Source organism: Amblyraja radiata, chromosome 30 (assembly GCF_010909765.2).
Source record: "Amblyraja radiata isolate CabotCenter1 chromosome 30, sAmbRad1.1.pri, whole genome shotgun sequence".
Lineage (NCBI taxonomy): Eukaryota > Metazoa > Chordata > Chondrichthyes > Rajiformes > Rajidae > Amblyraja > Amblyraja radiata.
In genome coordinates, this window is record NC_045985.1 from 286985 (window position 1) to 313891 (window position 26907).

General features: G+C 47.3%; 1 protein-coding gene and 1 gene segment (V, D, J or C); both read left to right on the forward strand.

Annotated features, from left to right (window-relative positions):
- The first annotated feature begins 141 nt into the window (after positions 1-141).
- Positions 142-4770, forward strand: LOC116989987. The segment is given in 2 exon segments: positions 142-534; positions 4617-4770. Coding segments are annotated over 2 exon segments (375 nt in total).
- Positions 4771-22286: 17516 nt separating this feature from the next.
- On the forward strand, positions 22287-26388 carry LOC116990067 (prostaglandin E synthase-like). Its single transcript, XM_033047599.1, has 3 exons — positions 22287-22441; positions 24062-24144; positions 25671-26388. Exons 1-3 carry the CDS (start codon positions 22325-22327, stop codon positions 25918-25920), a joined length of 450 nt encoding a protein of 149 aa, XP_032903490.1. The 5' UTR covers positions 22287-22324; the 3' UTR covers positions 25921-26388.
- Positions 26389-26907: the final 519 nt, after the last annotated feature.

Below are 26907 nucleotides of genomic sequence, written 5' to 3' on the forward strand. Positions count from 1 at the left end.
CTGCACAGTGTACAAGCCCAGCCGCTCCATTCTCTCAGCATATGACAGTCCCGCCATCCCGGGAATTAACCTGGTGAACCCTCAATAGCAAGAACTCCCTCAATAGCAAGAATGTCCTTCCTCACATCAGGGGACCACAACTACACATGATAAAACACTCTGCATGTCTCTAACCTCCAATGGTTTGATGTGTGTTATTTCCTGTCCCCTGCCAGTCCTGGTGTTCCGCCAGCCGACTATCACCCCAATCAGACTCCCGTCTGACAACTCGGTGCAGGCGCAGACGGTGACCCTCGCCTGCTACATATCAGGATTCTACCCGCCCGACATCTACGTGACGTGGAAAAGCGAGAGGGGGGTGCAGGAGCTGGGCTGGGTGACCAACTTCCCGGTGGTGGCGGACGCCAGCGGGTCCTACAGTACCGCCAGCCAGATGACCATCCCCATGTCCGATGTTGACCGCTCGCTCACCTACGTCTGCATGGTGGCTCACGACTCCATCTCCTTCCCCATCGAGGAGTGGTTTCAGATCAGGTAAAGTTCTCATCTTTTCAAATGTTCAAGAAAGAACTGCAGATGCTGGAAAAAATCATCAGGGCAGCTTCCCAGGTATCTAAACGTTTAAGAAGGAACTGCAGATGCTGGAAAATCGAAGGTAGACAAAAATGCTGGAGAAACTCAGCGGGTGAGGCAGCATCTATGGAGCGAAGAAAATAGGTGACATTTGGGGTCGAGACCCTTCTTCAGACTGATGTGAGGGTGGGGGGCGGGAAGAAGAAAGGAAAAGGTGGAGCCAGTGCGCTGAGGGAGAGCTGAGAAGGGGAGGAGAAAGCAGGGACTACCTGAAATTGGAGAAGTCAATGTTCATACCGCTAGGGTGTAAACTGCCCAAGCGAAATATGAGGTTCTGATCCTCCAATTTACGGTGGGACTCACTCTGGCCATGGAGGAGGCCCAGGACAGAAAGGTCGGATTGGGAATGGGAGGGGGAGTTGAAGTGCTGAGCCACCGGGAGATCAGGTTGATTATTGCGAACTGAGCGGAGGTGTTGGGCGAAGCGATCGCCGAGCCTGCGCTTGGTCTCACCGATGTAGATCAGCTGACATCTAGAGCAGCGGATGCAATAGATGAGGTTGGAGGAGGTGCAGGTGAACCTCTGCCTCACCTGGAACGACTGCTTGGGTCCTTGAATGGAATCGAGGGGGGATGTAAAGCGACAAGTGTAGCATTTCTTGCGGTTGCAAGGGAAAGTGCCCGGGGACGGGGTGGCACGGGTGGGAAGGACCGAATTGACCAGGGAGTTACGGAGGGAGCGGTCTCTGCGGAAAGCAGACAGGGGAGGAGATGGGAAGATGTGGCCAGTGGTGGGATCACGTTGGAGGTGGCGAATATGACGGAGGATTATCTGTTGTACGTGACGGCTGGTAGGGTGGGGGGAAATTGTAACATGGTAATATAAGGACATAGGAAGCAATACTCCGGGGCTGGGGATGGGGGCAAGGGAGGGGAGGGGGTGGGGGGGGGGGGGGGGGGGGGGGGGTTGGATGGGCCTACCGTGCCGCCCAACCGTTCAACGCGATCAAGACTTTTTCCATCACCGGCTGAATCCTATTGAGCATAAATGTAACCCCTCAAATCGAATATCCATCGCAGCTATGAATATATCCACAGCCCTCTACCGTAAAGGATTCTAATGATTTGCAATCTTCTGAAAGCACAAGTTAACCATATATAACCATATAACAATTACAGCACGGAAACAGGCCATCTCGGCCCTTCTAGTCCGTGCCGAACACTTACTCTCACGTAGTCCCATCTACCTGCACTCAGACCATAACCCTCCATTCCTTTCCCATCCATATTCCTATCCAATTTATTTTTAAATGATAAAATCGAACCTGCCTCCACCACTTCCACTGCAAGCTCATTCCACACAGCGACCACTGTCTGAGTAAAGAAGTTCCCCCTCATGTTACCCCTAATCTTCTGTCCCTTAATTCTCAATTAAGTTCCATCTCAATCCCTGTCAATGGTGCAAGCACAAACATGCAATTCTTGCTCTGTATACAGTAAGGTTCAAAGCTAGCAGTGTGACAACAACCCTTTACAAGGCTGTTCGATGAGGCATCACTATCACTGAAGGAAACTTTCATCTGGAATCAATTCTTTGTGATTGAGACGTCACACACAAAGCCATCATTTTTGCCCAACCCTGCCTTCCCCTATAAAAATGTCGCATTATCACCTTAATCCAGTGCTTCTTAAACAGGCGAATGGTTCTCCCAAGGGCGAATGGAATTATGTTTGGGGTGAATGGAACTAGAGGGGTGAATGACTTAATTTATTCAGATTTTTTCTTTTTTCTATACTTAACATAGCATTGCCGTTAAGCTCAAGTCGCCAAGTCAATTTTATTTCTGTCTGAAGTCTGAAGAAGGGTTTCAACCCGAAACGTTGCCTATTTCATTCGCTCCATAGATGCTGCCTCACCCGCTGAGTTTCTCCAGCACTTTTGTCTACCTTCGATTCTCCAGCATCTGCAGTTCCTTCTTGAACATCATTTTTTAAAATACTATAGCACATTGAAAAACACCTCTCGTTGTCCAAAGTGCATTACATCAGTGCAGGTACTAACGTACATAGATCAACAATGCATACATAAATACATACATACAGCGCTCCCTCGGAGGACCTCCAGATAGGCTTGTGAGTAGAAATAGCTTTTGAATCTAGACTTAAAGGAGTCGATGGAGGGGGCAGTTCTGAGGAGGAGAGGGATGCTGTTCCACAGTCTAGGAGCTGCAACTACAAAGGCGCGGGCGCCCCTGAGCTTATGCCTGGACCGCGGGATGTTCTGTAACCCCAAGTCGGCCGATCTGATGGACCTGGGGGTGGTGTGGTGGGTGAGCAGACTTTTGATGTAGGTGGGGGCGAGCCCGTTAACAGTTTGTAAACAATATAGGAGGAGCTTGTAGTTGATTCTGTACCGTACTGGGAGCCAGTGGAGAGCGGCCTCAATCGGGGTGACGTGGTCCCTTTTACGGGCACCCGTCAGGAGTCTCGCTGCGGCGTTTTGGACCAATTGCAGACGGGACTTAAGTGGTTAATAAGCTCTTGTTGTTTTTCATGAAAGTGTGCTGGAAGTTTGATGTTCAAGAAGGAACTGCAGATGCTGGAAAAATCGAAGGTAGACAAAAATGCTGGAGAAACTCAGCGGGTGCAGCAGCATCTATGGAGCGAAGGAAATAGGCAACGTTTCGGGTCGAGACCGTTCGCCTGAAGTAACGTCACCTGTTCCTTCGCTCCATAGATGCTGCCGTACCCGCTGAGTTTCTCCAGCATTTTTGTCTACCTTCATGTTTTCAAAGATCTTTCAGCTAATTGGCCCGGGAAGAAAGGTTAAAGGCGGAACTATTCCCAGGAATGCGTCGCCACAATGGCGCAGTGGTAGGGCCGCGAACTCACAACGCCTTCGACCCGGGTTCGATCCTGAACTTTAGATAGGAGATGGGGAGAAATGTCTTTAGTCACTGGGTGGCGAGTCTGTGGAATTCATTGAAAGAGGCGGGCGCCACAATTAATCCCAGTTCCCCCCCCGCAAACACAGATGGCGATGGAGGCCAAGTCGTTGGGTGTTTTTAAGTTGGAGGTTGGCATATTTTCGGTTAGTGGGGGTGTCAAGAGTGTAGGATGGAACTGCAGATGCTGCTTTACAAGGAAGATATACATAAAATGCTGGAGTAACTCAGCGGGTCAGGCATCATCCCTGGAGAAAAAGGATAGGTGACGATATAATTTAAGAATAAGGGGTCGGCCATTTAGAACGGAGACGAGGAAACACTTTTTCTCACAGAGAGTTGTGAGTCTGTGGAATTCTCTGCCTCAGAGGGCGGTGGAGGCCGGTTCTCTGGATACATTCGAGAGAGAGTTAGATAAGAAGTGCAGAACCCTTCTTCTGACTGATGTGAGGGGGGGGGGGGGGGGGGGGAGAGAAGGAAGGCAGAGGTGGAGCCAGTGGGCTGTGGGAGAGCTGAGAAGGGGAGAAGACAGTAAGGACTACCTGAAATTAGAGAAGTCAATGTTCATACCGTTGGAGTGTAAACTATCCAGCGCGACTGTATGGCGCTCCCGCCCAGTCTGACCTTCAGAAATATTCTGAAAAGTGAAAATTCCCCAAAGTGAAAAACAAATAACTGGGTGAAAAGTATTGTTCGCTACAGGGAAAAATAGGTCCATACAGGAATAATGTGTGGGAAGGAACTGCAGATGCTGTTCTGTCAAAGAGCTGGAGTAACTGGGCGGGTCTAGCAGCATATCTGGAGAAAAGGAATAGGCGCGTTTCGGGTCGAAGCCGAAGAACGGTGACGGGCCTGTTCCACTTGGGCGTCATTTGCGCGTAATTTACGCGACATCATTCACGCGTCACGACGCATGGTGCATGGTGACGTAGGCAGTGACCCCCCGGTCGTACAAAATCTTCGCGCACCATCTGCGTGACGCGTAAATGACGCCCAAGTGGGACAGGCCCTTGACTGCGAAAATTCGTAAATCGGGCGTTCGTAAGTCAAGTTCGTCAATGTTGAGTTGGTGATCGATGGAACCCTCTTATATTTCAGCTGAATGTCGCCCGGTCAGAGATTCATGTTGCCCGGAATTCGCGCCGACCAGGACCTGTGCAACCGGAGTAACATTAGTGTGTGCCATTGGAAGTACCAAGGTGGCATTTCGCCACTCCTGATCTACAAACAATAAACATATTTTCTCCTGTCCGATCAAACTCAGTATTCTGTTAATTAAAGAGAGACATGTTTGCTTCATGGAGCGTGGGTGTCTGACTAAAGTAAATTTAGCCCTCGAGATTTGACCAGCTCCAATTAAATCACTGAATTTAAATATCTCTTAATTATCTACAGTTGTACAGGGCCCTAGTGAGACCACACCTGGAGTATTGTGTGCAGTTTTGGCCTGTTGGCCTTCATAAGAGGAGTTGAGTAGAGGAGCAAAGAGGTCCTTCTGCAGTTGTACAGGGCCCTAGTGAGACCACACCTGCAGTATTGTTTGCAGTTTTGGACCCCTAATTTGAGGAAGGACATTCTTGCTATTGAGGGAGTGCAGCGTAGGTTTACAAGGTTAATTCCCGGGATGGCGGGACTGTCATATGCTGATAGAATGGAGCGGCTGGGCTTGTACTCTCTGGAGTTTAGAAGGATGAGAGGGCATCTCATTGAAACATATAAGATTATTAAGGGTTTGGACACGCTAGAGGCAGGAAACATGTTCCGGATGTTGGGGGAGTCCAGAACCAGGGGCCACGGTTTAAGAATAAGGGGTAAGCCATTTAGAACGGAGATGAGGGAATTTCGTGAGAGAACATAGGTTGGGGATGATCAGCCATGATCACATTGAATGGCGGTGCTAGCTCGAAGGGCCGAATGGCCTCCTCCTGCACCTATTTTCTATGTTTCTATGAGGGAAACACTTTTTCTCACAGAGAGTCTGTGGAATTCTCTGCCTCAGGTGGAGGCAGGTTCTCTGGATACTTTCAAGAGAGAGCTAGATAGGGCTCTTAAAGATAGCGGAGTCAGTGGATATGCGGAGGAGACAGGAACGGGATACTTATTGGGGATGATCAGCCATGATCACATTGAATGTCAGTGCTGGCTCGACGGGCCGAATGGCCTACTCCTACACCTATTTTCTATGTTTCTATGTTTATACCAACAGCAGATCAGAAACTCACCAGGCGCAGACACAGTCGCAACTCAGTGCACGTTGTGCTAAATAATAAGCCTTTAGAAAGAATTCGCCCGAGGGATTGTTTCTGCTATTAGACCATCTGACTGCGGAGAGCAGCTATTACGTTGTGAATGAATGAATGTATGACTGATTTAATGTATAATGCTTGCCCCTTGTCTCGCCTACATTTTAAATATCAGAATGCCAAATGCATTTACTGATAACGAGAAATCCCACGACGGTTTTCAACTCAGATGATGAAACATGTCTGGAATATATATAAGCAGACAGACTGTGGTCCACAGACCCTCCAGTTTTCCAACCTTCAGTCACATGGAGGTGACTGTCAGCTTCCTGTACTTGGCAGATAATTTAATTATTCCCTCACCTCATCTCCGCACTAAAAGTGAGACTGAAGCAGAATTATTTATTGAAAGATAAATGCCGCCTTAAAGGGAAGATAGACACAAAAAGCTGGAGTAAAGTCTGCTGGCCAGGCAGCATCTCTGGAGAGAAGGATTAGGTGACGTTTCTGGTCGAGACCCTTCTTCACACTTCAGAAGCATCTCGACCCGAAACGTGACATAGAAACATAGAAACTAGGTGCAGGAGTAGGCCATTCGGCCCTTCGAGCCTGCACCGCCATTCAATATGATCATGGCTGATCATCCAACTCAGTATCCTGTACCTGCCTTCTCTCCATACCCCCTGATCCCTTTAGCCACAAGGGCCACATCTAACTCCCTCTTAAATATAGCCAATGAACTGGCCTCAACTACCTTCTGTGGCAGAGAGTTGCACAGATTCACCACTCTCTGTGTGAAAAATGTTTTTCTCATCTCGGTCCTAAAGGATTTCCCCCTTATCCTTAAACTGTGACCCCTTGTCCTGGACTTCCCCAACATCGGGAACAATCTTCCTGCATCTAGCCTGTCCAACCCCTTAAGAATTTTGTAAGTTTCTATAAGATCCCCCCTCAATCTTCTAAATTCTAGCGAGTACAAGCCGAGTCTATCCAGTCTTTCTTCATATTAAAGTCCTGACCTATTCCTTTTCTCCAGAGATGCTGCCTGACCCGCTGAGATACTCCAGCGTTTTGTGTCTATCTTCAGCAGAATTATTTTTACTTTATCAAGCGTTTTTAAGCATTTTCAGCTCACGACAGTGGCTCATCGATGCAAGGCCGTCTCTTTGTGCCCTTAATTCGAAATCCAGTTGATGCCTGTATGTCGTGCTGCACTGAGGTAAGGACACTAAATAGTTAATGGGCCTGTCCCACTTTCACGACCTAATTCACGACCTTTTTTACTCGTGGACATTTTTCATCAAAAACGCCCCGACCTATTTGACGCCACAAGTACCTACGGCTAACATCACGGACTGCTACGAACTACCTACGACCTCGTACGACCTCGTGACGGCCATGCTGCGAGTATGAGTCAAGGGCAATAGCCAACACTTCTCGACTTTGAACAGAGGGCAGAGCCGCAGTCTTTCCACTGGCCGCTGGGTGGTGGTGGTGAGCTATGTAAGGACACAGCTGGAGAAACTCTAGTGGGTCAGGCAGCATCTGTGGAGAACATGGATAGTTGACGTTTCTTGTCTAAACCCTTCTTCAGACTGATTCGGGTGGGTGTGTGAGAGGGGGTGGGGGGGGGGGGGGGTGGAGAAGAGAAGTGGAAGAGGGGAGAATGTGTAGGAAAGAACTGCAGATACTGGTTTAAATCGAAGGTAGACACAAAATGCTGGAGTAACTCAGCGGGACAGGCAGCATCTCTGGAGAGAAGGAATGGGCGACGTTTCGGGTCAAAAGAAGGGTCTCGACCCAAAACGTCACCTATTCTTTCTATGTGTTTGTGTGTGTGTGTGTGTGTGTGTGTGTGTGTGTAATGTGGATAAATGTGTGGTTATCCACTTTGGTAGCAAAAACAGGAAGGCAGATTACCATCTAAATGGTGTCAAGTTGGGAAAAGGGATCTGGGGGTCCTTGTTCATCAGTCAATGAAAGTAAGCATGCAGGCACAGCAGGCAGTGAAGAAAGTGAATGGCATGTTGCCCTTTATAACAAGAGGAGTTGAGTATAGGAGCAAAGAGGTCCTTCTGCAGTTGTACAGGGCCCTAGTGAGACCACACCATGAGTATTGTGTGCAGTTTTGGTCCCCTAATTTGAGGAAGGACATTATTGCTATTGAGGGAGTGCAGCGTAGGTTTACAAGGTTAATTCCTGGGATGGCGGGACTGTCATATGCTGAGAGAATGGAGTGGCTGGGCTTGTGCACTCTGGAGTTTAGAAGGATGAGAGGGTATCTTATTGAAACATATAAGATTATTAACGGTTTGGACACACTAGAGTCAGGAAACATGTTCCCGATGTTGGGGGAGACCAGAACCAGGGGCCACAGTTTAAGAATAAGGGGTAAGTCATTTAGTATGGAGACGAGGAAACACTATTTCTCACAGAGAGTTGTGAGTCTGTGGAATTTTCTGCCGGTGTAGGCCGGTTCTCTGGATACTTTCAAGAGAGAGCTTGATAGGGCACTTAAAGATAGTGGAGTCAGGAGATATGGGGAAAAGACAGGAATGGGGTACTGATTGTGGATGATCAGCCATGATCACATTGAATGGGGGTGCTGGCTCGAAGGGCAGAATGGCCTACTCCTGCACCAATTGTCTATTGTCTATTGGAACGGAGGTGTGCAATACACTGACGGGCCTCGATAGTGAAAACACGACTTCATTTGGACAAATGTGCGGAGAGGAAGGAGGCACAAGGAAGTCCACATGCTGGAATGTCAAGCAAAAGGGAAAAATCGCATTGAATGGCGGTGCTGTCTCGAAGGGCCGAATGGACTTCTCCTGCACCTACTGTCTATTGTTTTGTGTTTTACTCAAGATTTAAGCATCTGCAGTTCCTTCTGTCCCCTCAATTATCCACGCCCTACAATATGGAGCAGAGATGTGGACCATGTAATACCAGCCACCACAGACCCCTTGAATCCTAGCCCCAGAGGTGCCTTTAGACTTAAGAGTTACAGTCAAGTCAAGTCACTTTTATTTCTACAGCACATTTAAAAAACAACTCTCGTTGACCAAAGGGCTTACATTGGTGGAGGTACTAACGTTATACAACACACTGTTTTCTATGTCTGTGTCTACACTAGCCCACACGTGTCTTCAGGCTTTGTTCCGGATGTGGTGTCTCAACTCCAGTGAAGGGCTGCCGAGTGAGTAATGTATCTTGCAATGCTTGTCTCTCATCCCTTCCTGTGTGTGTGTGTGTGTGTGCGTCTGACTACAGAATGAGGCAATGTTCTGAAAACAGTTCCCCTTCGATTTAACCTGTACCCGTGTCGACGTGCCTGCACACTTGTGCAATGTTATCCTCCTCATCCAAGTTTCCTGCCTTCTCCCCATAACTATTGACACCCGTTCTAATCAAGAATGTGTCTATACTGTACTTACCTTAAAAATATCCACTGACATTGCGTCCACAGCCACGAGTTCCACGTATTAACTTCCCTTTGCCAACACAATAACCTGGCCCTCAACACCAGCAAAACCAAGGAACTGATTGTGGACTTTGGAAGGGGTAGGATAGCGACCCACAATCCTGTCTATATCAATGGGACATAGAAACATAGAAAATAGGTGCTGGAGGAGGCTGATGCAAGGTGAGGGGAACTAATTTCCTGCAGCTCCCACGACTATTAGCTCTTCCATTTCCTCTACTCACCCATCCTCAATTTCCATTGCCCCATCATTATTTACAGTCTCTGGAATAAGGAGAGGCTGAGCGGGCGAAACTTCAATTCCTTTTTGTTTTAAATCAAAAATATTTATGAAAATATTGTAATAATATTCACAATACAATAAAAACAAAACCTAGGCAGTGTTGCGGACATCACTCGTCCTGCTAAACTCCACCGAGTTCAGGCCCAGTGCCATCAAACGCTCAATGTTTCATGTTGAAACCTCGTTGTCAGAGCTAGGAATAGGAATACGGATATAGAAACATAGAAAAATAGGTGCAGGAGTAGGCCATTTCGCCCTTTGAGCCATTTAATTCTGAGGCTGTGACCTAGACTCTCCTAGACTCTCCCACCAGTGGAAACATCCTCTCCACATCCACTCTATCCAGGCCTTTCATTATTCTGTAAGTTTCAATGAGGTCCCCCCTCAACCTTCTAAACTCCAGCGAGTACAGGCCCAGTGCCGACAAACGCTCATCGTATGTTAACCCACTCATTCCTGGGATCATTCTTGTAAACCTCCTCTGGACCCTCTCCAGAACCAGCACATCCTTCCTCAGATATGGGGCCCTAATTTGTTCACAATATTCCAATTGTGGCCTGACCAGCGCCTTATAGAGCCTCAACATTACATCCCTGTTTTTGTATACAAGCCCTCTTGATGTAGTAAAAAGAATTAGCCTTCCTAATTGGCAAATTACTTGCTAGTCTACCCATTCGACTTGCAAATTAATTTTTTGGGGACTTCTGCACCACCTCTCCCAAGTCCGTTTCCACCGGGCTCCTGGACTCCTATTACCAAAACTGCTGCTGTTACACCAATCTTAAAGAACCTGGTCTTGATCCCTCCTCTCTCATTAACTACCGCCCAATCTCAAACCTCCCCTTTCTTTCAAAACCCTGGAGCGTATCGTTGCGTCGCAACTTCATTCCCACCTCCTTGCGTATAACCTACTTGAACCCCTCCAATCTGGCTTTCGCCCCCTCCATAGCACAGAAACTGCTCTCCTCAAAGTCCTCAACGACCTCCTCACCTCTGCTGACACTGGTTCCCTCAACATCCTCATCCTCCTCGACCTGAGCGCAGCCTTCGATACAGTGAACCATAACATCCTGCTCACCAGACTCAAATACCTCGGCATTGAAGGCTCTGCACTCAGCTGGCTCCGTTCCAACCTTTCCAACAGATCCCACGTCATCTCTCTCCACAACCACACCTCTGCTACAGCCGCAGTCACTCAAGGCGTTCCCCAAGGCTCCGTACTCGGCCCCCTCCTCTTCATCATCTACATCCTCCCCCTTGGTCAGATACTCCGCCACTTCAATCTGGACTTCCACTGTTACGCTGATGACACCCAGATTTACCTTGGCACCAAATCCCCCCACTACCCCCCCCTCTCCCATATCAACTCCTGTTTGTCAGCTATAAAAACCTGGATGCAACATAATTTCCTCAAACTCAACAGCGATAAGACAGAATTCCTCCTCATAGACTCCAAAGCCACACTCAGCAAAATCAATAACCCCACTCTCACCATCGACGGCACCACTGTCTCCCCATCTCCCCAGGCCCGCAACCTTGGCGTGATCTTTGATTCACCCTCTCCCTTGAGCCTCACATCCGCCATGTCATTAAAACCTCCTTCTTTCATCTCCGCAACATCGCCAAACTCAGACCCTCTCTCACACCGCCTGCTGCTGAAAGACTCATCCATGCCTTCATCTCCTCCCGACTGGACTATTGCAACTCACTTCTCCTTGGCATCAGCTCCACCTACATCAACCGACTCCAACTGGTCCAGAACGCAGCCGCCCCGACTCATCACCCACACCAAATCCTGGCATCACATCACTCCAGTCCTCAAAAAACTTCACTGGCTTCCCATCTCCCACCGGATAACCTACAAAATCCTGGTCCTCACCTACAAAGCCCTCCACCATCTGGCCCCCCCATATCTCACTGACCTCCTCTCCCCCTACCAACCCTCACGGTCCCTCAGATCCACATCAGCCGGTCTCCTCTCCATCCACAAGTCCAACCTCCGCAGTTTTGGGGACAGAGCCTTCTCCAGGGCAGCTCCGTCCCAGGCTCTGGAACTCCCTCCCCCAACTGATCCGCAATTCCGTGTCCCTCACCATCTTCCAGTCCCGCCTCAAGACCCATCTCTTCACCTCTGCCTATCCTTAGCCCCACGTCCCCGTCCCTTTTCATCTGTGCATTCATTGCCTCATGCTGTGTTTTGTATTGAATTCTGTCTTTACTTTGTGTACTAGTCATGTCTCTACTATTTATTTCATTCCCCTTACATGTTTTTCCTCTACATGCTCAATTTTTGTAAGGTGTCCTTGAGACTCTTGAAAGGCGCCCATAAATAAAATGTATTATTATTATTACCAAAATGCATGACTCTGCACTTTGCTGCATTGAATTGCAACTGCCTCGCTTCTGCCCAGTCTCCTAACCTGTCCAAGGCAGAGTCCTTGCTTCCTCTACAACACTGCCTGCTCATCCACCTATCTTAGCATCATCTCTGGTCAAGGACAAGATGCTGTTGTCCCATTCCCTAATTAGGGGACTGAGGAAACCAGAGCCCCCCCCCCCCCCCACCCCACCACCCCCCCCCCCCCCACTCCCCCCCCCCCCCAACCCCCCCCCCCCCCCCCCCCAACCCCCCCCCCCCGACTCTCACTCTGAAGAAAATTTCCAGCCAGAAGCGTCACCTATTCCTTCTATCCAGAGATGCTGCCTGGCCCATTGAGTTACTCCAGCACCTTGGACTTGTAGGCTTCTGTAAATTATCCTCGGTGTGTCGGATAGAACTCGTGCAGGAGTGATCGCTGGCTGGCACGGACCCGGTGGGTCGAAGGGCCTGTTTCCACGCTGTATCTCTAAATTAAACTATTGAGATTTTAACTGAGAATTAACTTATTAAATATTTGAACTATTTTCATAAAATCAAAAATATTTACTCGAATATTAAAATAATATATACAGTACAGTGAAATAAAACCAGAAACCACCACCTTAATACACGACAGACGATAAACTGTTATACAACTATTTTAAGAAGGAACTGCTGATGCTGGAAAAATTGAAGGTAGATAAACTCAGCGGGTGAGGCAGCATCTATGGAGCGATGGAATAGGTGACGTACGATTCCTTCACTCCATAGATGCTGCCTCACCCGCTGAGATTCGCCAGCATTTTTATCCAGATACAACTATCTTACACTCAATGTCAGAACCCTCTTCTGCCTGGCACTGTGACTCGCGGATGGCCAGCTTGGCCAGGCCCAGGAGCGACCCACAACCAGGACCTCTTCAGCCCTGCCCCCTCCCCTACGCTCAGGGTGTCCAGAGATGAGGATGGCGGATGAGAAATGCAAGGAGCAAGTCCCTTTAGATAATAGAAACATAGAAACATAGAAATTAGGTGCAGGAGTAGAGGCCATTCGGCCCTTCGAGCCTGCACCGCCATTCAATATGATCATGGCTGATCATCCAACTCAGTATCCCGTACCTGCCTTCTCTCCATACCCTCTGATCCCCTTAGCCACAAGGGCCACATCTAACTCCCTCTTAAATATAGCCAATGAACTGGCCTCGACTACCCTCTGTGGCAGAGAGTTCCAGAGATTCACCACTCTCTGTGTGAAAAAAGTTCTTCTCATCTCGGTTTTAAAGGATTTCCCCCTTTATCCTTAAGCTGTGACCCCTTGTCCTGGACTTCCCCAACATCGGGAGCAATCTTCCTGCATCTAGCCTGTCCAACCCCTTAAGAATTTTGTAAGTTTCTATAAGATCCCCTCTCAATCTCCTAAATTCTAGAGAGTATAAACCAAGTCTATCCAGTCTTTCTTCATAAGACAGTCCTGACATCCCAGCAATCAGTCTGGTGAACCTTCTCTGCACGCCCTCTATGGCAATAATGTCCTTCCTCAGATTTGGAGACCAAAACTGTACGCAATACTCCAGGTGTGGTCTCACCAAGACCCTGTACAACTGCAGTAGAACCTCCCTGCTCCTATACTCAAATCCTTTTGCTATGAAAGCTAACATACCATTCGCGATGGAACGGGTGCCAAATTTGAACTCTTGGCACAGAAATTTACATAAACTAACTGAGCGCACGTATATGTCATCAACAACTACCTTCCCTTTCCCAAACAAATTTTCACCTCCTTGCGTTTTAATTACAATCCTGAACGTGTTGAGCCATTGAAGTATTGGCACATACATTTGACTCATTTGTGACTCTTCAGTGAGTGTGGAGCTTACTAGCTACCACTTTGATGTCACTCAGAGGCTGATGCAAGGTGAGGGGAACTAATTTCCTGCAGCTCCCACGACTATTAGCTCCTCCATTTCCTCTACCCACCCATCATCAATTTCCATTGCCCCACCATTATTTACAGTCTCTGCAATAAGGAGAGGCTGAGCGGGCGAAACTTCACAATTCCTTTTTGTTGTAAATCAAAAATATTTATGAAAATATTGAAATAATATTCACAATACAATAAAAACAAAACCTAGGCTACATTGTGGACATCACTCATCCTTCTAAACTCCAGCGAGTTCAGGCCCAGTGCCATCACACGCTCAATGTTTCATGTTGAAACCCCATTGACAGAACTAGGAAGAAGAATAAGCATAAAAAAACATAGAAAAATAGGTGCAGGAGTAGGCCATTTCACCCTTTGAGCCAGCACCACCATTTAATATGATCATAGAAACATAGAAACATAGAAAATAGGTGCAGGAGTAGGCCATTTCACCCTTTGAGCCAGCACCACCATTTAATATGATCATAGAAACATAGAAACATAGACAATAGGTGCAGGAGTAGGCCATTCGGCCCTTCGAGCCTGCACCGCCATTCAATATGATCATGGCTGATCATCCAACTTAGTATCCTGTACCTGCCTTCTCTCCATACCCCCTGATCCCTTTAGTCCCAAGGGCCACATCTAACTCCCTCTTAAATATAGCCAATGAACTGTGGCCTCAACTACCTTCTGTGGCAGAGAGTTCCAGAGATTCACCACTCTCTGTGTGAAAAATGTTTTCCTCATCTCGGTCCTAAAAGGTTTCCCCCTTATCCTTAAACTGTAACCCCTTGTTCTGGACATCGGGAACAATCTTCCTGCATCTAGCCTGTCCAACCCCTTAAGAATTTTGTAAGTTTCTATCAAATCCCCCCTCAATCTTCTAAATTCTAGCGAGTACAAGCCGAATCATGGCTGATCGTCTAAAATCAGTACCCCGTTCCTGCTTTTTCCCCATATCCCTTGATTCTTTTAGTCATAAATCTAACTCTTTTTAAAAACATCCAGTGAATTGGCTTCCGCCACCTTCTGTGGCAGAGAATTCCACAGATTCACAACTCTCTGTGTGAAATAGTGTTTTCTCTTCTTAGTCCTAAATGGCTTAACCCTTATTCTTAAACTGTGTGACCCCTGGTTCGGGACTCCCCCAACATAAGAAACATTTTTCCTGCATCTAGTCTGTCCAATCCTTTAAGAATTTTATAGGTTTCTATACTATATCCTCTCATCCTTCTAAATTTCAGCGAATGTGCAATATTGGGGAACTGGTGAACAGGAAGGGCTTGTGTTGCGGTTTGCCTCGTCCGGTTACACCTGTCACACAAATGCTCGTCACACAGCTAGGGGCGACAGCCCTCATGGACGAATCATCGATGAAAAGACGATAAACTTTTCCTGTATCAGATCCCCAAAATAGATAAGAAAGCAAAACATTTTTTCTCCTCCAACGCGCAAAGACTTCAGGGCATAGAATTAAGATGAGATTGGCAACGTTCAATGGAGATGTGCAGGTCAATAGACAACAGACAATAGACAACAGGTGCAGGAGTAGGCCATTCGGCCCTTCCAGCCAGCACCGCCATTCAATGTGATCATGGCTGATCATCCACAATCAGTATCCCGTTCCTGCCTTCTCCCCATATCCCCTGACTCCGCTATCTTTAAGAGCCCCATCTAGCTCTCTCTTGAAAGCATCCATAGAAACAGCCTCCACCGCCATCTGAGGGAGAGAATTCCACAGACTCACAACTGGCATAATTGGCATAAGTCCAGCATTAGGTCATTCAGTCCATCAGATCTCCTCCGCCATTCAATCATGTCTGATCTAACTTCCCCTCCAACCCCATTCTCCTGCCTTCTCCACATAACCCCTGACACACGTACTAATCAAGAATATGTCAACAATATCCACTGACTTGGCCTCCACAGCCTTCCCTGTGGTGATCTGCCCCATAACATCTGCCCGCAGTGGCCTTCAGACGGTTATGGTCTTGTGGTGGAGAGGAATCTCAAGACGTGCCTGAGTGAACGGAAGAATGGATGATCTGTCATCCTGATTTTTTTTCCTGGAAGATTCTGAGAATTAGAGCAGGGAGGAGGTGTGGGAAGATGGGAGCGGGCCAACGTGTGTGAGGTGATCTAGATGTCGCAGGTGTGAACTCCTCGGGCGTAAGGGACAGGATCAGGCCTGTGTACAAGAACCTGTGGTCTGTATTTTGTGGACCTATGCTCTAAACGTGATATTTGACTCAGCATTGAAATTTGACAAACAAGTCAATGCCGTGGTAAAAGCTAGCTTCTTTCAGCTTTGGACGATAGCTAAAATAAAACAATTCCTCCAGTTTGATGACCTCGAAAAGGTCACCCACACATTCATCTCCTCCCGCCTAGATTACTGCAACTCTCTTTACACTGGCATCAGCCAATCTTCCCTGTCCCGCCTGCAACTGGTCACCCCGATCCTGGCCTCTCTCCACTGGCTCCCTGTGCGGTTCCGTATAAACTTCAAGCTCCACCTTTATGTTTACAAAGCCCTCCTTGTCCCCACCTACATTAAACGTCTGCTCACCCACCACACCACCTCCAGGTCCCTCAGATCGGCCGACTTGAGGTTACTGAACATCCCGCGGTCTAGGCATAAGCTCAGGGGCGATCAACCGTGCCTTTGCGGTTGCAGCTCCTAGACTGTGGAACAGCATCCCTCTTCCCATCAGAACTGCCCCCTCCTTTAAGTCGAGACTAAAGACTTATCTTTACTCTCAAGCCTTTCTTGACGTCCTCTGAGGGAGGGCTGTATGTATGTATTTATGTATGTACTTAATCTATGAACCAATGTTGTATAACATTAGTACCTCCACCAATGTAAAGGCAAGGCAAGGCAAATATATTTGTATAGCACCATTCGTGCAAACAGCAATTCAAGGTGCTTTACAGGAAAGAAAAAATAAAATAGTCAATAATTAAAAATTGCTAAATAAGCAATACGACAAATGTATGAATAATAAAACAACGTCAATGAAACAATAAAACGATTTTAAAAATCACATAAAAGGGTTAAAATTAGACGGTTAAGATTCCTTGCATGTCGGGTTATGGACAAGCTATAGTAAACAACAGTGTTTTTAGGCCTGATTTAAATGAGCTTACAGTCTGTGCCCACCTCAGGTGTTCAGGGAGCTTGTTCCACAGGTGTGGAGCATAAAAACCCAATGCTGCTTCAGCCTTTTTAGTTCTGACCCTGGGAACACAGAGTAAACCTGTCCCTGAAGACCTGAGGAGTCTAGGCGCCTCATATACAACAAGTAGGTCAGAGATGTATTTTGGGCCTAGACCATTCAGTGCCTTGTAGGTCAGTAACAGAATTTTAAAATCTATCCTCTTACACACAGGGAGCCAGTGCAAAGATTTAAGGACAGGTGTAATGTGGTCCATTTTGTCCATGTAAAGCCCTTTGGCCAACGAGAGTTGTTTTTTAAATGTGCTGTAGAAATAAAACTGACTTGACTTGACTAAACACAGTGCAAGAATCTACTGGGGATTGCCAAGGTCGTCTAAGGTGTTCAGATGGATGAGATCCCACTGCTGTCAGGTCAAGTCAAGAGAGTTTTATTGTCATGTGTCCCAGATAGGACAATGAAATTCTTGCTTGCTGCAGCACAACAGAATATTGTCGGCATAAATACAGAACAGATCAGTGTGTCTATATACCATAGAATATATATATATACACATCAGTAGACAGATAAAGTGCAATAGGCTGTTATAGTTCAGAGTTTGTTTGAAGTTGAGTTTAATAGTCAGATGGCTGTGGGGAAGCAGCTATTCCTGAACCTGGATGTTGCAGATTTCAGGCTCCTGTACCTTTAACCTGATGGCAGCGGGGAGATGAGTGTGTGGCCAGGATGGTGTGGGTCCTTGATGATGTTGCCAGCCTTTTTGAGGCAGCGACTGCGATAGATCCCCTCGATGGTGGAACGGTAAAGGAGGCATATGGTATACTCACCTTCATTAACTCTAAGAGTCAGGATATCATTTCGCGATTATTTATTTTAGTTTTGTTTAGAGATACAGCAAGGAAACAGTCCCTTCGGCCCACAAGTGTCTTTAATGTCTTTACTTGTTCGGAATAAATAAATAAATAAATAAATAAATAAATAGATAAATAAATCTTCCTGCATCTAGCCTGTCCAACCCCTTAAGAATTTTGTAAGTTTCTATCAGATCCCCCCTCAATCTTCTAAATTCATAGAGAACAAGCCGAATCATGGCTGATCATCTAAAATCAGTACCCCGTTCCTGCTTTTTTCCCCATATCCCTTGATTCTTTTAGTCATAAATCTAACTCTTTTTAAAAACATCCAGTTAATTGGCTTCCGCCACCTTCTGTGGCAGAGAATTCCACAGATTCACAACTCTCTGTGTGAAATAGTGTTTTCTCTTCTTAGTCCTAAATGGCTTAACCCTTATTCTTAAACTGTGTGACCCCTGGTTCGGGACTCCCCCAACATAAGAAACATTTTTCCTGCATCTAGTCTGTCCAATCCTTTAAGAATTGTATAGGTTTCTATACTATACCCTCTCATCCTTCTAAATTTCAGCGAATGTGCAATATTGGGGAACTGGTGAACAGGAAGGGCTTGTGTTGCGGTTTGCCTCGTCCTGTTACACCTGTCACACAAATGCTCGTCACACAGCTAGGGGCGACAGCTCTCATGGACGAATCATCGATGAAAAGACGATAAACTTTTCCTGTATCAGATCCCCAAAATAGATAAGAAAGCAAAACATTTTTTCTCCTCCAACGCGCAAAGACTTCGGGGCATAGAATTAAGATGAGATTGGCAACGTTCAATGGAGATGTGCAGGTCAATAGACAATAGACAATAGACAACAGGTGCAGGAGTAGGCCATTCGGCCCTTCCAGCCAGCACCGCCATTCAATGTGATCATGGCTGATCATCCACAATCAGTATCCCGTTCCTGCCTTCTCCCCATATCCCCTGACTCCGCTATCTTTAAGAGCCCCATCTAGCTCTCTCTTGAAAGCATCCATAGAAACAGCCTCCACCGCCATCTGAGGGAGAGAATTCCACAAACTCACAACTGGCATAATTGGCATAAGTCCAGCATTAGGTCATTCAGTCCATCAGATCTCCTCCGCCATTCAATTGTGTCTGATCCATCTTTCCCTCCAACCCCATTCTCCTGCCTTCTCCACATAACCCCTGACACCCGTACTAATCAAGAATATGTCAACAATATCCATTGACTTGGCCTCCACAGCCTTCCCTGTGGTGATCTGCCCCATAACATCTGCCCGCAGTGGCCTTCAGACGGTTATGGTCTTGTGGTGGAGAGGAATCTCAAGACGTGCCTGAGTGAACGGAAGAATGGATGATCTGTCATCCTGATTTTTTTTCCTGGAAGTTTCTGAGAATTAGAGCAGGGAGGAGGTGTGGGAAGATGGGAGCGGGCCAACGTGTGTGAGGTGATCTAGATATCGCAGGTGTGAACTCTTCGGGCGTAAGGGACAGGATCAGGCCTGTGTACAAGAACCTGTGGTCTGTATTTTGTGGACCTATGCTCTAAACGTGATATTTGACTCAGCATTGAAATTTGACAAACAAGTCAATGCCGTGGTAAAAGCTAGCTCCTTGTAGCTTTGGACGATAGCTAAAATAAAAAAATTCCTCCAGTTTGATGACCTCGAAAAGATCATCCACACATTCATCTCCTCCCGCCTAGATTACTGCAACTCTCTTTACACTGGCAACAGCCAATCTTCCCTGTCCCGCCTGCAACTGGTCCAAAACCCCGCAGCGAGCCTCCAAAAAAGGGACCACATCACCCCGATCCAGGCCTATCTCCACTGTCCCCCTGTGCGGTTCCGAATAAATTTCAAGCTCCGTCTTTATGTTTACAAAGCCCTTAACGGGCTTGCCCCCACCTACATCAAAAGTCTGCTCACCCACCACACCACCTCCAGGTCCCTCAGATCGGCCGACTTGGGGTTACTGAACATCCCGCGGTCCAGGCATAAGCTCAGGGGCGATCGCGCCGCGCCTTTGCGGTTGCAGCTCCTAGACTGTGGAACAGCATCCCTCTTCCCATCAGAACTGCCCCCTCCTTTAAGTCGAGACTAAAGACTTATCTTTACTCTCAAGCCTTTCTTGAGGTCCTCTGAGGGAGGGCTGTATGTATGTATTTATGTATGTACTTAATCTATGAACCAATGTTGTATAACATTAGTACCTCCACCAATGTAAAGGCAAGGCAAAGGCAAATATATTTGTATAGCACCATTCGTGCAAACACCAATTCAAGGTGCTTTACAGGAAAGAAAAAATAAAATAGTCAATAATTAAAAATTGCAAAATAAGCAATACGACAAATGTATGAATAATAAAACAACGTCAATGAAACAATAAAACGATTTTAAAAAGCACATAAAAGGGTTAAAATTAGACGGTTTAGATTACCTGCATGTCGGGTTATGGACAAGCTATAGTAAACAACAGTGTTTTTAGGCCTGATTTAAATGTGCTTACAGTCTGTGCCCACCTCAGGTGTTCAGGGAGCTTGTTCCACAGGTGTGGAGCATAAAAACCCAATGCTGCTTCAGCCTTTTTAGTTCTGACCCTGGGAACACAGAGTAAACCTGTCCCTGAAGACCTGAGGAGTCTAGGCGCCTCATATACAACAAGTAGGTCAGAGATGTATTTTGGACCTAGACCATTCAGTGCCTTGTAGGTCAGTAACAGAATTTTAAAATCTATCCTCTTACACACAGGGAGCCAGTGCAAAGATTTAAGGACAGGTGTAATGTGGTCCATTTTGTCCATGTAAAGCCCTTTGGCCAACGAGAGTTGTTTTTTAAATGTGCTGTAGAAATAAAAGTGACTTGACTTGATTAAACACACTGCAAGAATCTACTGGGGATTGCCAAGGTCGTCTAAGGTGTTCAGATGGATGAAATCCCACTGCTGTCAGGTCAAGTCAAGAGTCAATAGAGTTTCATTGTCATGTGTCCCAGATAGGAGAATGACATTCTTGCTTGCTGCAGCACATTAGGATATTGTAGGCATAAATACAGATCAGATCAGTGTGTCTATATACCATAGAATATATATATATATATATACACATCAGTAGACAGATAAAGTGCAATAGGCTGTTATAGTTCAGAGTTTGTTTGAAGTTGAGTTTAATAGTCAGATGACTGTGGGGAACAGCTATTCCTGAACCTGGATGTTGCAGATTTCAGGCTCCTGTACCTTTAACCTGATGGCAGCGGGGAGATGAGTGAGTGGCCAGGATGGTGTGGGTCCTTGATGATGTTGCCAGCCTTTTTGAGGCAGCGACTGCGATAGATCCCCTCGATGGTGGAATGGTAAAGGAGGCATATGGTATACTCACCTTCATTAACTCTAAGAGTCAGGATATCATTTCGCGATTATTTATTTTAGTTTTGTTTAGAGATACAGCAAGGAAACAGTCCCTTCGGCCCACTGGGTCCGTGCCGACCTGCGATCCCCACTATCTTACACACACTAGGGACAATTTGCAATTATACCAAAGCCACACATGGAGTGTGGGAGGAAACCAGAGCAACTGGAGAAAACCCACGCAGGTCACGGGGAGAACGTACAAGCTCCGTAGAGACAGCGCCCGTAGTCAGTATGGAACCCAGATCTTGGCCGCTGTAAGGCAGCAACCAAGAGTGAGTGGGTGAGTGAGTGAGTGAGTGAGTGAGTGAGTGAGTGGGTGAGTGAGTGAGTGAGTGAGTGAGTGAGTGAGTGAGTGAGTGAATGAGTGACAGTGAATGAGTGAGTGAGTGAGTGAGTGAGTGAGTGAGTGACTGAGTGAGTGAGTGAGTGAGTGAGTGAATGAATGAGTGAGTGAGTGAGTGGGTGGGTGAGTGAGTGAGTGAGTGAGTGAGTGAATGAGTGAGAGAGTGAGAGAGTGAGTGAGTGAGTGAGTGAGTGAGTGAGTGAGTGGTAGATTTGTTAGTTGGGTCAGTTAGTAATTCGTTGGTTGATTGGTTAGTTAATTAGTTAGTTGGTTAGTTAATTGGTTATTTGGTTACTTGGAAAGTTGGTTAGTTAGTCGGTCATCCGGTCAGCTAGTCAGTTAGTCAGTTAGTCAGTTAGTCAGTCAGTCAGTCAGTCAGTCAGTCAGTCAGTCAGTCAGTCAGTCAGTTCGTTAGTTCGTTATTCTCCCCACATCCACAGTCTATCCTTTGTCCAACGTAGTGATTTTAAAAAGGAAATGGTTTCAGCTGTTGTAACAGCACCATTCAGTGGAACCAGCTGGCTGATGCATTCCTTCCTCCCTGATGAATGTTGTCTTGCCTCGGGGGAACCTCGGCGTCTTTTGTTTTCCGCCTTGCACAAGTCGTGGCAGGTGGAAGGAAAAGTGACTTGCGTCATTCCAGCCCGACTCCCCGCCTTCTCCCCACAGTTATAAACGGGGACGGAGACGGACGCCGAGCCAGAGCAGCTCCATTCAGCAAAGATGACCCTGAACTTCCAGAACGACGCTTTTTGCTCGTACGTTTTCTACTCGGCGCTCCTACTGGTTAAGATGTTCGCTGTCGCGATCCTGACTGGCCAAGTTAGGCTTCGCAATAAGGTAATAATCCTTGGCATTACTGACGAGCGCCTCAGCCGTGTTATTGTTGATGGGATCTGATCTCTCGTGGGGATTATAGCAGGGGGATTATAGGGAAGGGTGGTTTAGTCAGCGATGCCCTTTGTCTGTGGAATTCTCTGCCTCAGAGGCCGGTTCTCTGGGTACTTTCAAGAGAGAGCTAGATAGGGCTCTTAAAGATAGCGGAGTCAGGGGATATGGGGAGAAGGCAGGAACGGGGTACTGATTGGGGATGATCAGCCGAATGGCCTCCTCCTGCAGCTATTGTCTAGTGTATTGTCTAAAACTGCAGGAGCTGCAATCTTGTACGAAACACCAATAACTGCTGGAGTAACTCAGCGGGTCAGGCAGCACCTGTGGACGGAATGGACAGATCGTTATTAGTCATCAGTCTAAAGAAGGGTCTCGACCCGAAACGTCACCCATTCCTTCGCTCCATAGATGCTGCCTCACCCGCTGAGTTACTCCAGCATTTTTGTCTACCTTCGATTGTTCCAGCATCTGCAGTTCCTTCTTAAGCATTAGTCGGTATGAAATGGGGATGGATTAAATCGAATGGGAGGCACAAATTGTTGGAGTAACTCAGCGGGTGAGGCAGCATCTCTGGAGAGAAGGAATGGGCGACGTTTCGGGTCGAGACCCTTCTTCAGACTGATGTCAGGGGAGGGGGCGGGACAGATAGAATGTAGTCGGAGACAGTAAGACTGGTGGGAAAACTGGGAAGGGGATGGAGAGAGAGGGAAAGCAAGGGCTATCTGAAGTTAGAGAAGTCAATGTTCATACCGCTGGGCTGTAAACTGCCCAAGCGAAATATGAGGAACTGTTCCTCCAATTTGCGGTGGGCCTCACTCTGACAATGGAGGAGGCCCAGGACAGAAAGGTGGGATTGGGAATGGGAGGGGGAGTTGAAGTGCTGGGCCACCGGGAGATCAGGTAGGTTAAGGCGGACTGAGCGGAGGTGTTGGGCGAAGCGATCGCCGAGCCTGCGCTTGGTTTCGCCGACGTGGAGAAATTGACACCTGGAACAGCGGATGCAGTAGATGAGGTTGGAGGAGGTGCAGGTGAACCTCTGCCTCACCTGGAAAGACTGTCTGGGTCCTTGGATGGAGTCGGGGGGGGGGGGGGGGAGGTAAAGGGACAGGTGTAGCATCTCCTGCGGTTGCAAGGGAAAGTACCTGGGGAGGAGGTGGTTTGGGTGGGAAGGGACGAGTTGACCAGGGAGTTGCGGAGGGAGCGGTCTCTGCGGAAAGCAGACATGGGTGGAGAAGGGAAGATGTGACCAGTGGTGGGATACCGTCGGAGGTAGCGAAAATGTTGGAGGCAAAGCGACAAAACGTTCTCTCCAGAGACGTTGCCTCACCCGCTGAGTTACTCCAGCATTTTGTGTTTACCTTCGTTATTAGTCGGGCCACTTCTTCAGGCTTTGAGAAGGACCCGACCTGAACGTCGTTCAGTGTTTGGTGAGACATATCCTCGCTGGTCCAACTGAAGAATCCTTCAGGGATGGGCGGGCGGGGGAGAGGGGAGGTGATTTGGGAAAGGTCCTGGGCTAATAACTCCGGCTCCTGTTTGACTGAGTTGCCCCCCCACTCTCGCCCGCAGGCTTTCGCTAACCCCGAGGATTCCCAGAGACACGGAGGCCTGAAGTTCTACCGGACCGACCCAACCGTGGAGCGTTGCCGAAGGTGAGAACGATAGACAATATATGCAGCATTCGGCCCCTTCGAACCAGCACCGCCATTCACTGTGATCATGGCAAGCCAGGTTATCTGAAGATAGACACAAAGCTGGAGTATCTCAGCGGGACGGAGTCAAGTCAAGTCAAGAGAGTTTATTGTCATGTGTCCCATATAGGACAATGAAATTCTTGCTTTGCTTCAGCACAACAGGATATTGTAGGCATAAATACAGAACAGCTCAGTGTGTCCATATACCATAGAATATATATATATATACATACACATTAATAAACAGATAAAGTGCTATAGGTTGTTATAGTTCAGAGTTTTGTATGAGTTGAGTTTAATAGCCTGATGGCTGTGGGGAAGCAGCTATTCCTGAACCTGGATGTTGCAGATTTCAGGCTCCTGTACCTTCTACCTGAAGGCAGCGGAGAGATGAGTGTGTGGCCAGGATGGTGTGGGTCCTTAATGATGCTGCCAGCATTTTTGAGGCAGCGACTGCGATAGATCCCCTCGATGGAAGGGAGGTCAGAGCCGATGATGGACTGGGCAGTGTTTACTATGTTTTGGTGTCATTCCAAAGTCCAGTCAGCGCTCTTGGTTTTATGAGTGGCCCCTGATCCACTTCACTCTCATTAAGTTCACTCTCATACTGGCCTTGCGCCCACCATCGCTGGCTCCCACCTCTGAGTGACCCATCGACTAACCCTGAAGACAGGCACAAAAAGCAGGAGTAACTCGGCGGGTCAGACAGCATCTCTGGTGAGAAGGAATCGGTGATGCTTTGGGTCGAGACCCTTCTTCAGACCTGACCCGGAACGTCACCTATTCCTTCTCTCCAGAGATGCTGCCTGTCCCGCTGAGTTACTCCAGCTTAATGTGTCTATCTTCTGTTTAAACCAGCATCTGCAGTTCCTTCCTATACAATCGACTAGCCCGTCCCTTTTTAAAAACATAGAAAAATAGGGTCAGGAGAGACCATTCGGCCCTTCCAACCAGCACTGCCATTCAACATGATCATGGCCGATCATCTATCGCAGTCGCTGCCTCAAAAAGGCTGGCAGTATCATGAAGGACCCACACCATCCTGGCCACACACTCATCTCCCTGCTACCTTCAGGTAGAAGGTACAGGAGCCTGAAGACTGCAACATCCAGGTTCAGGAATAGCTACTTCCCCACAGCAATCAGGCTATTAAACTTGGCTCGGACAAAACTCTGAACATTAATAACCCATTTTCTGTTATTTGCACTTTATCAGTTTATTTATTCATGTGTGCATATATTTATATTATGGTATCTGGACACACTGATCTGTTTTGTTGTCAATGCCTACTATGTTCTGTTGTGCTGAAGCAAAGCAAGAATTTCATTGTCCTATACAGGGACACATGACAATAAACTCTCTTGAATCTTGAATCCAAAATCAGTACCCCGTTCCTGCATTCTCCCCATATCTCTTGATTCCATTAGCCCTAAGAACTATATCTAACTCTCTCTTGAAAACTCTCTCTTTTCTGTTTGCTGCAGAGCTCATCGCAACGACATGGAGTGCATCTTCCCGTTCCTATTCCTGGGCGTTGTCTACTGCCTCCTGGACCCCAGCCCTTCCATAGCCAGGATCCACTTCCGCATCTTCTTCCTGGCCCGAGTGGTCCACACAGTGGCTTACCTCTTCGCCCTGAAGGCCCCCACCAGATCGCTGGCCTACACTGTCGGGCAGGTCCCCTGCTTCTCCATGGCCCTGAAGATTCTGATCAACGTTGCCTCCTACTGGTGAGCGCTGGAGGTGCTTGTGTTGGCGTTCTAACAAGTACCTGCTGGGAAGATGACCTCCTTCAACCCAGCCCCTGTGATGTGTGAAGACTGTGGCTCGCAAAGGAGAGCATTAAACTCAAAGACATCTCCAGGAAACCATTGAGATGGCATCTGTAATCCAATGCTCATCACTGAGTTACTATGTCCTTTGTATAAGGTTGCACTGGGTACGTTGGCGTGTACTATTATGGTCTATTCACCTAATAATTCATTATATATTTGTTTGCGACTGCTCATATTTAAGTTGACGTTAAGGCTATTAGTACGTTTGCAGTTGAGTTTGAGTTTAGTTTTTATTTATTTTATTTTATTTTAGTTATTCTCATGTGTTGCCAGAACTATGAAATGTTTTCTCTGTGAGAAATTTTAAAAGGACTGGACAAGCTGGATGCAGGAAAAAATGTTCCCAATGTTGGGCGAGTCCAGAACCAGGGGCCACAGTCTTAGAATAAAAGGGAGGTCATTTAAGACTGTGGTGAGAAAAAGCTTTTCCACCCAGAGAGTTGTGAATTTGTGGAATTCCCTTCCACAGAGGGCAGTGGAGGCCAAGTCACTGGATGGATTTAAGAGAGAGTTAGATAGAGCTCTAGGGGATAGTGGAATCAAGGGATATGGGGAGAAGGCAGGCACGGGTTATTGATTGGGACGATCAGCCATGATCACAATGAATGGCGGTGCTGGCTCGAAGGGCCGAATGGCCTCCTCCTGCATCTATTTTCTATGTTTTCTATGTCTTTCTGGTCGCCGCTGAATTTTCAACATGGTGACATTTTTCGGCGAGGTGCCGGCAGTCGCCGAAAAAGTCGCGCAAGTGGGACATTTCAGAACCCTTCCACAGGCTGGAGATCAGGCAGGTTTAGTATTAACACACGCCACGGGAATTTTCAGTGAAAGCATTCCACTAGCTCGGAAAGAAAGGCGGATCAGATTTCACTTACGTCCCTGACTC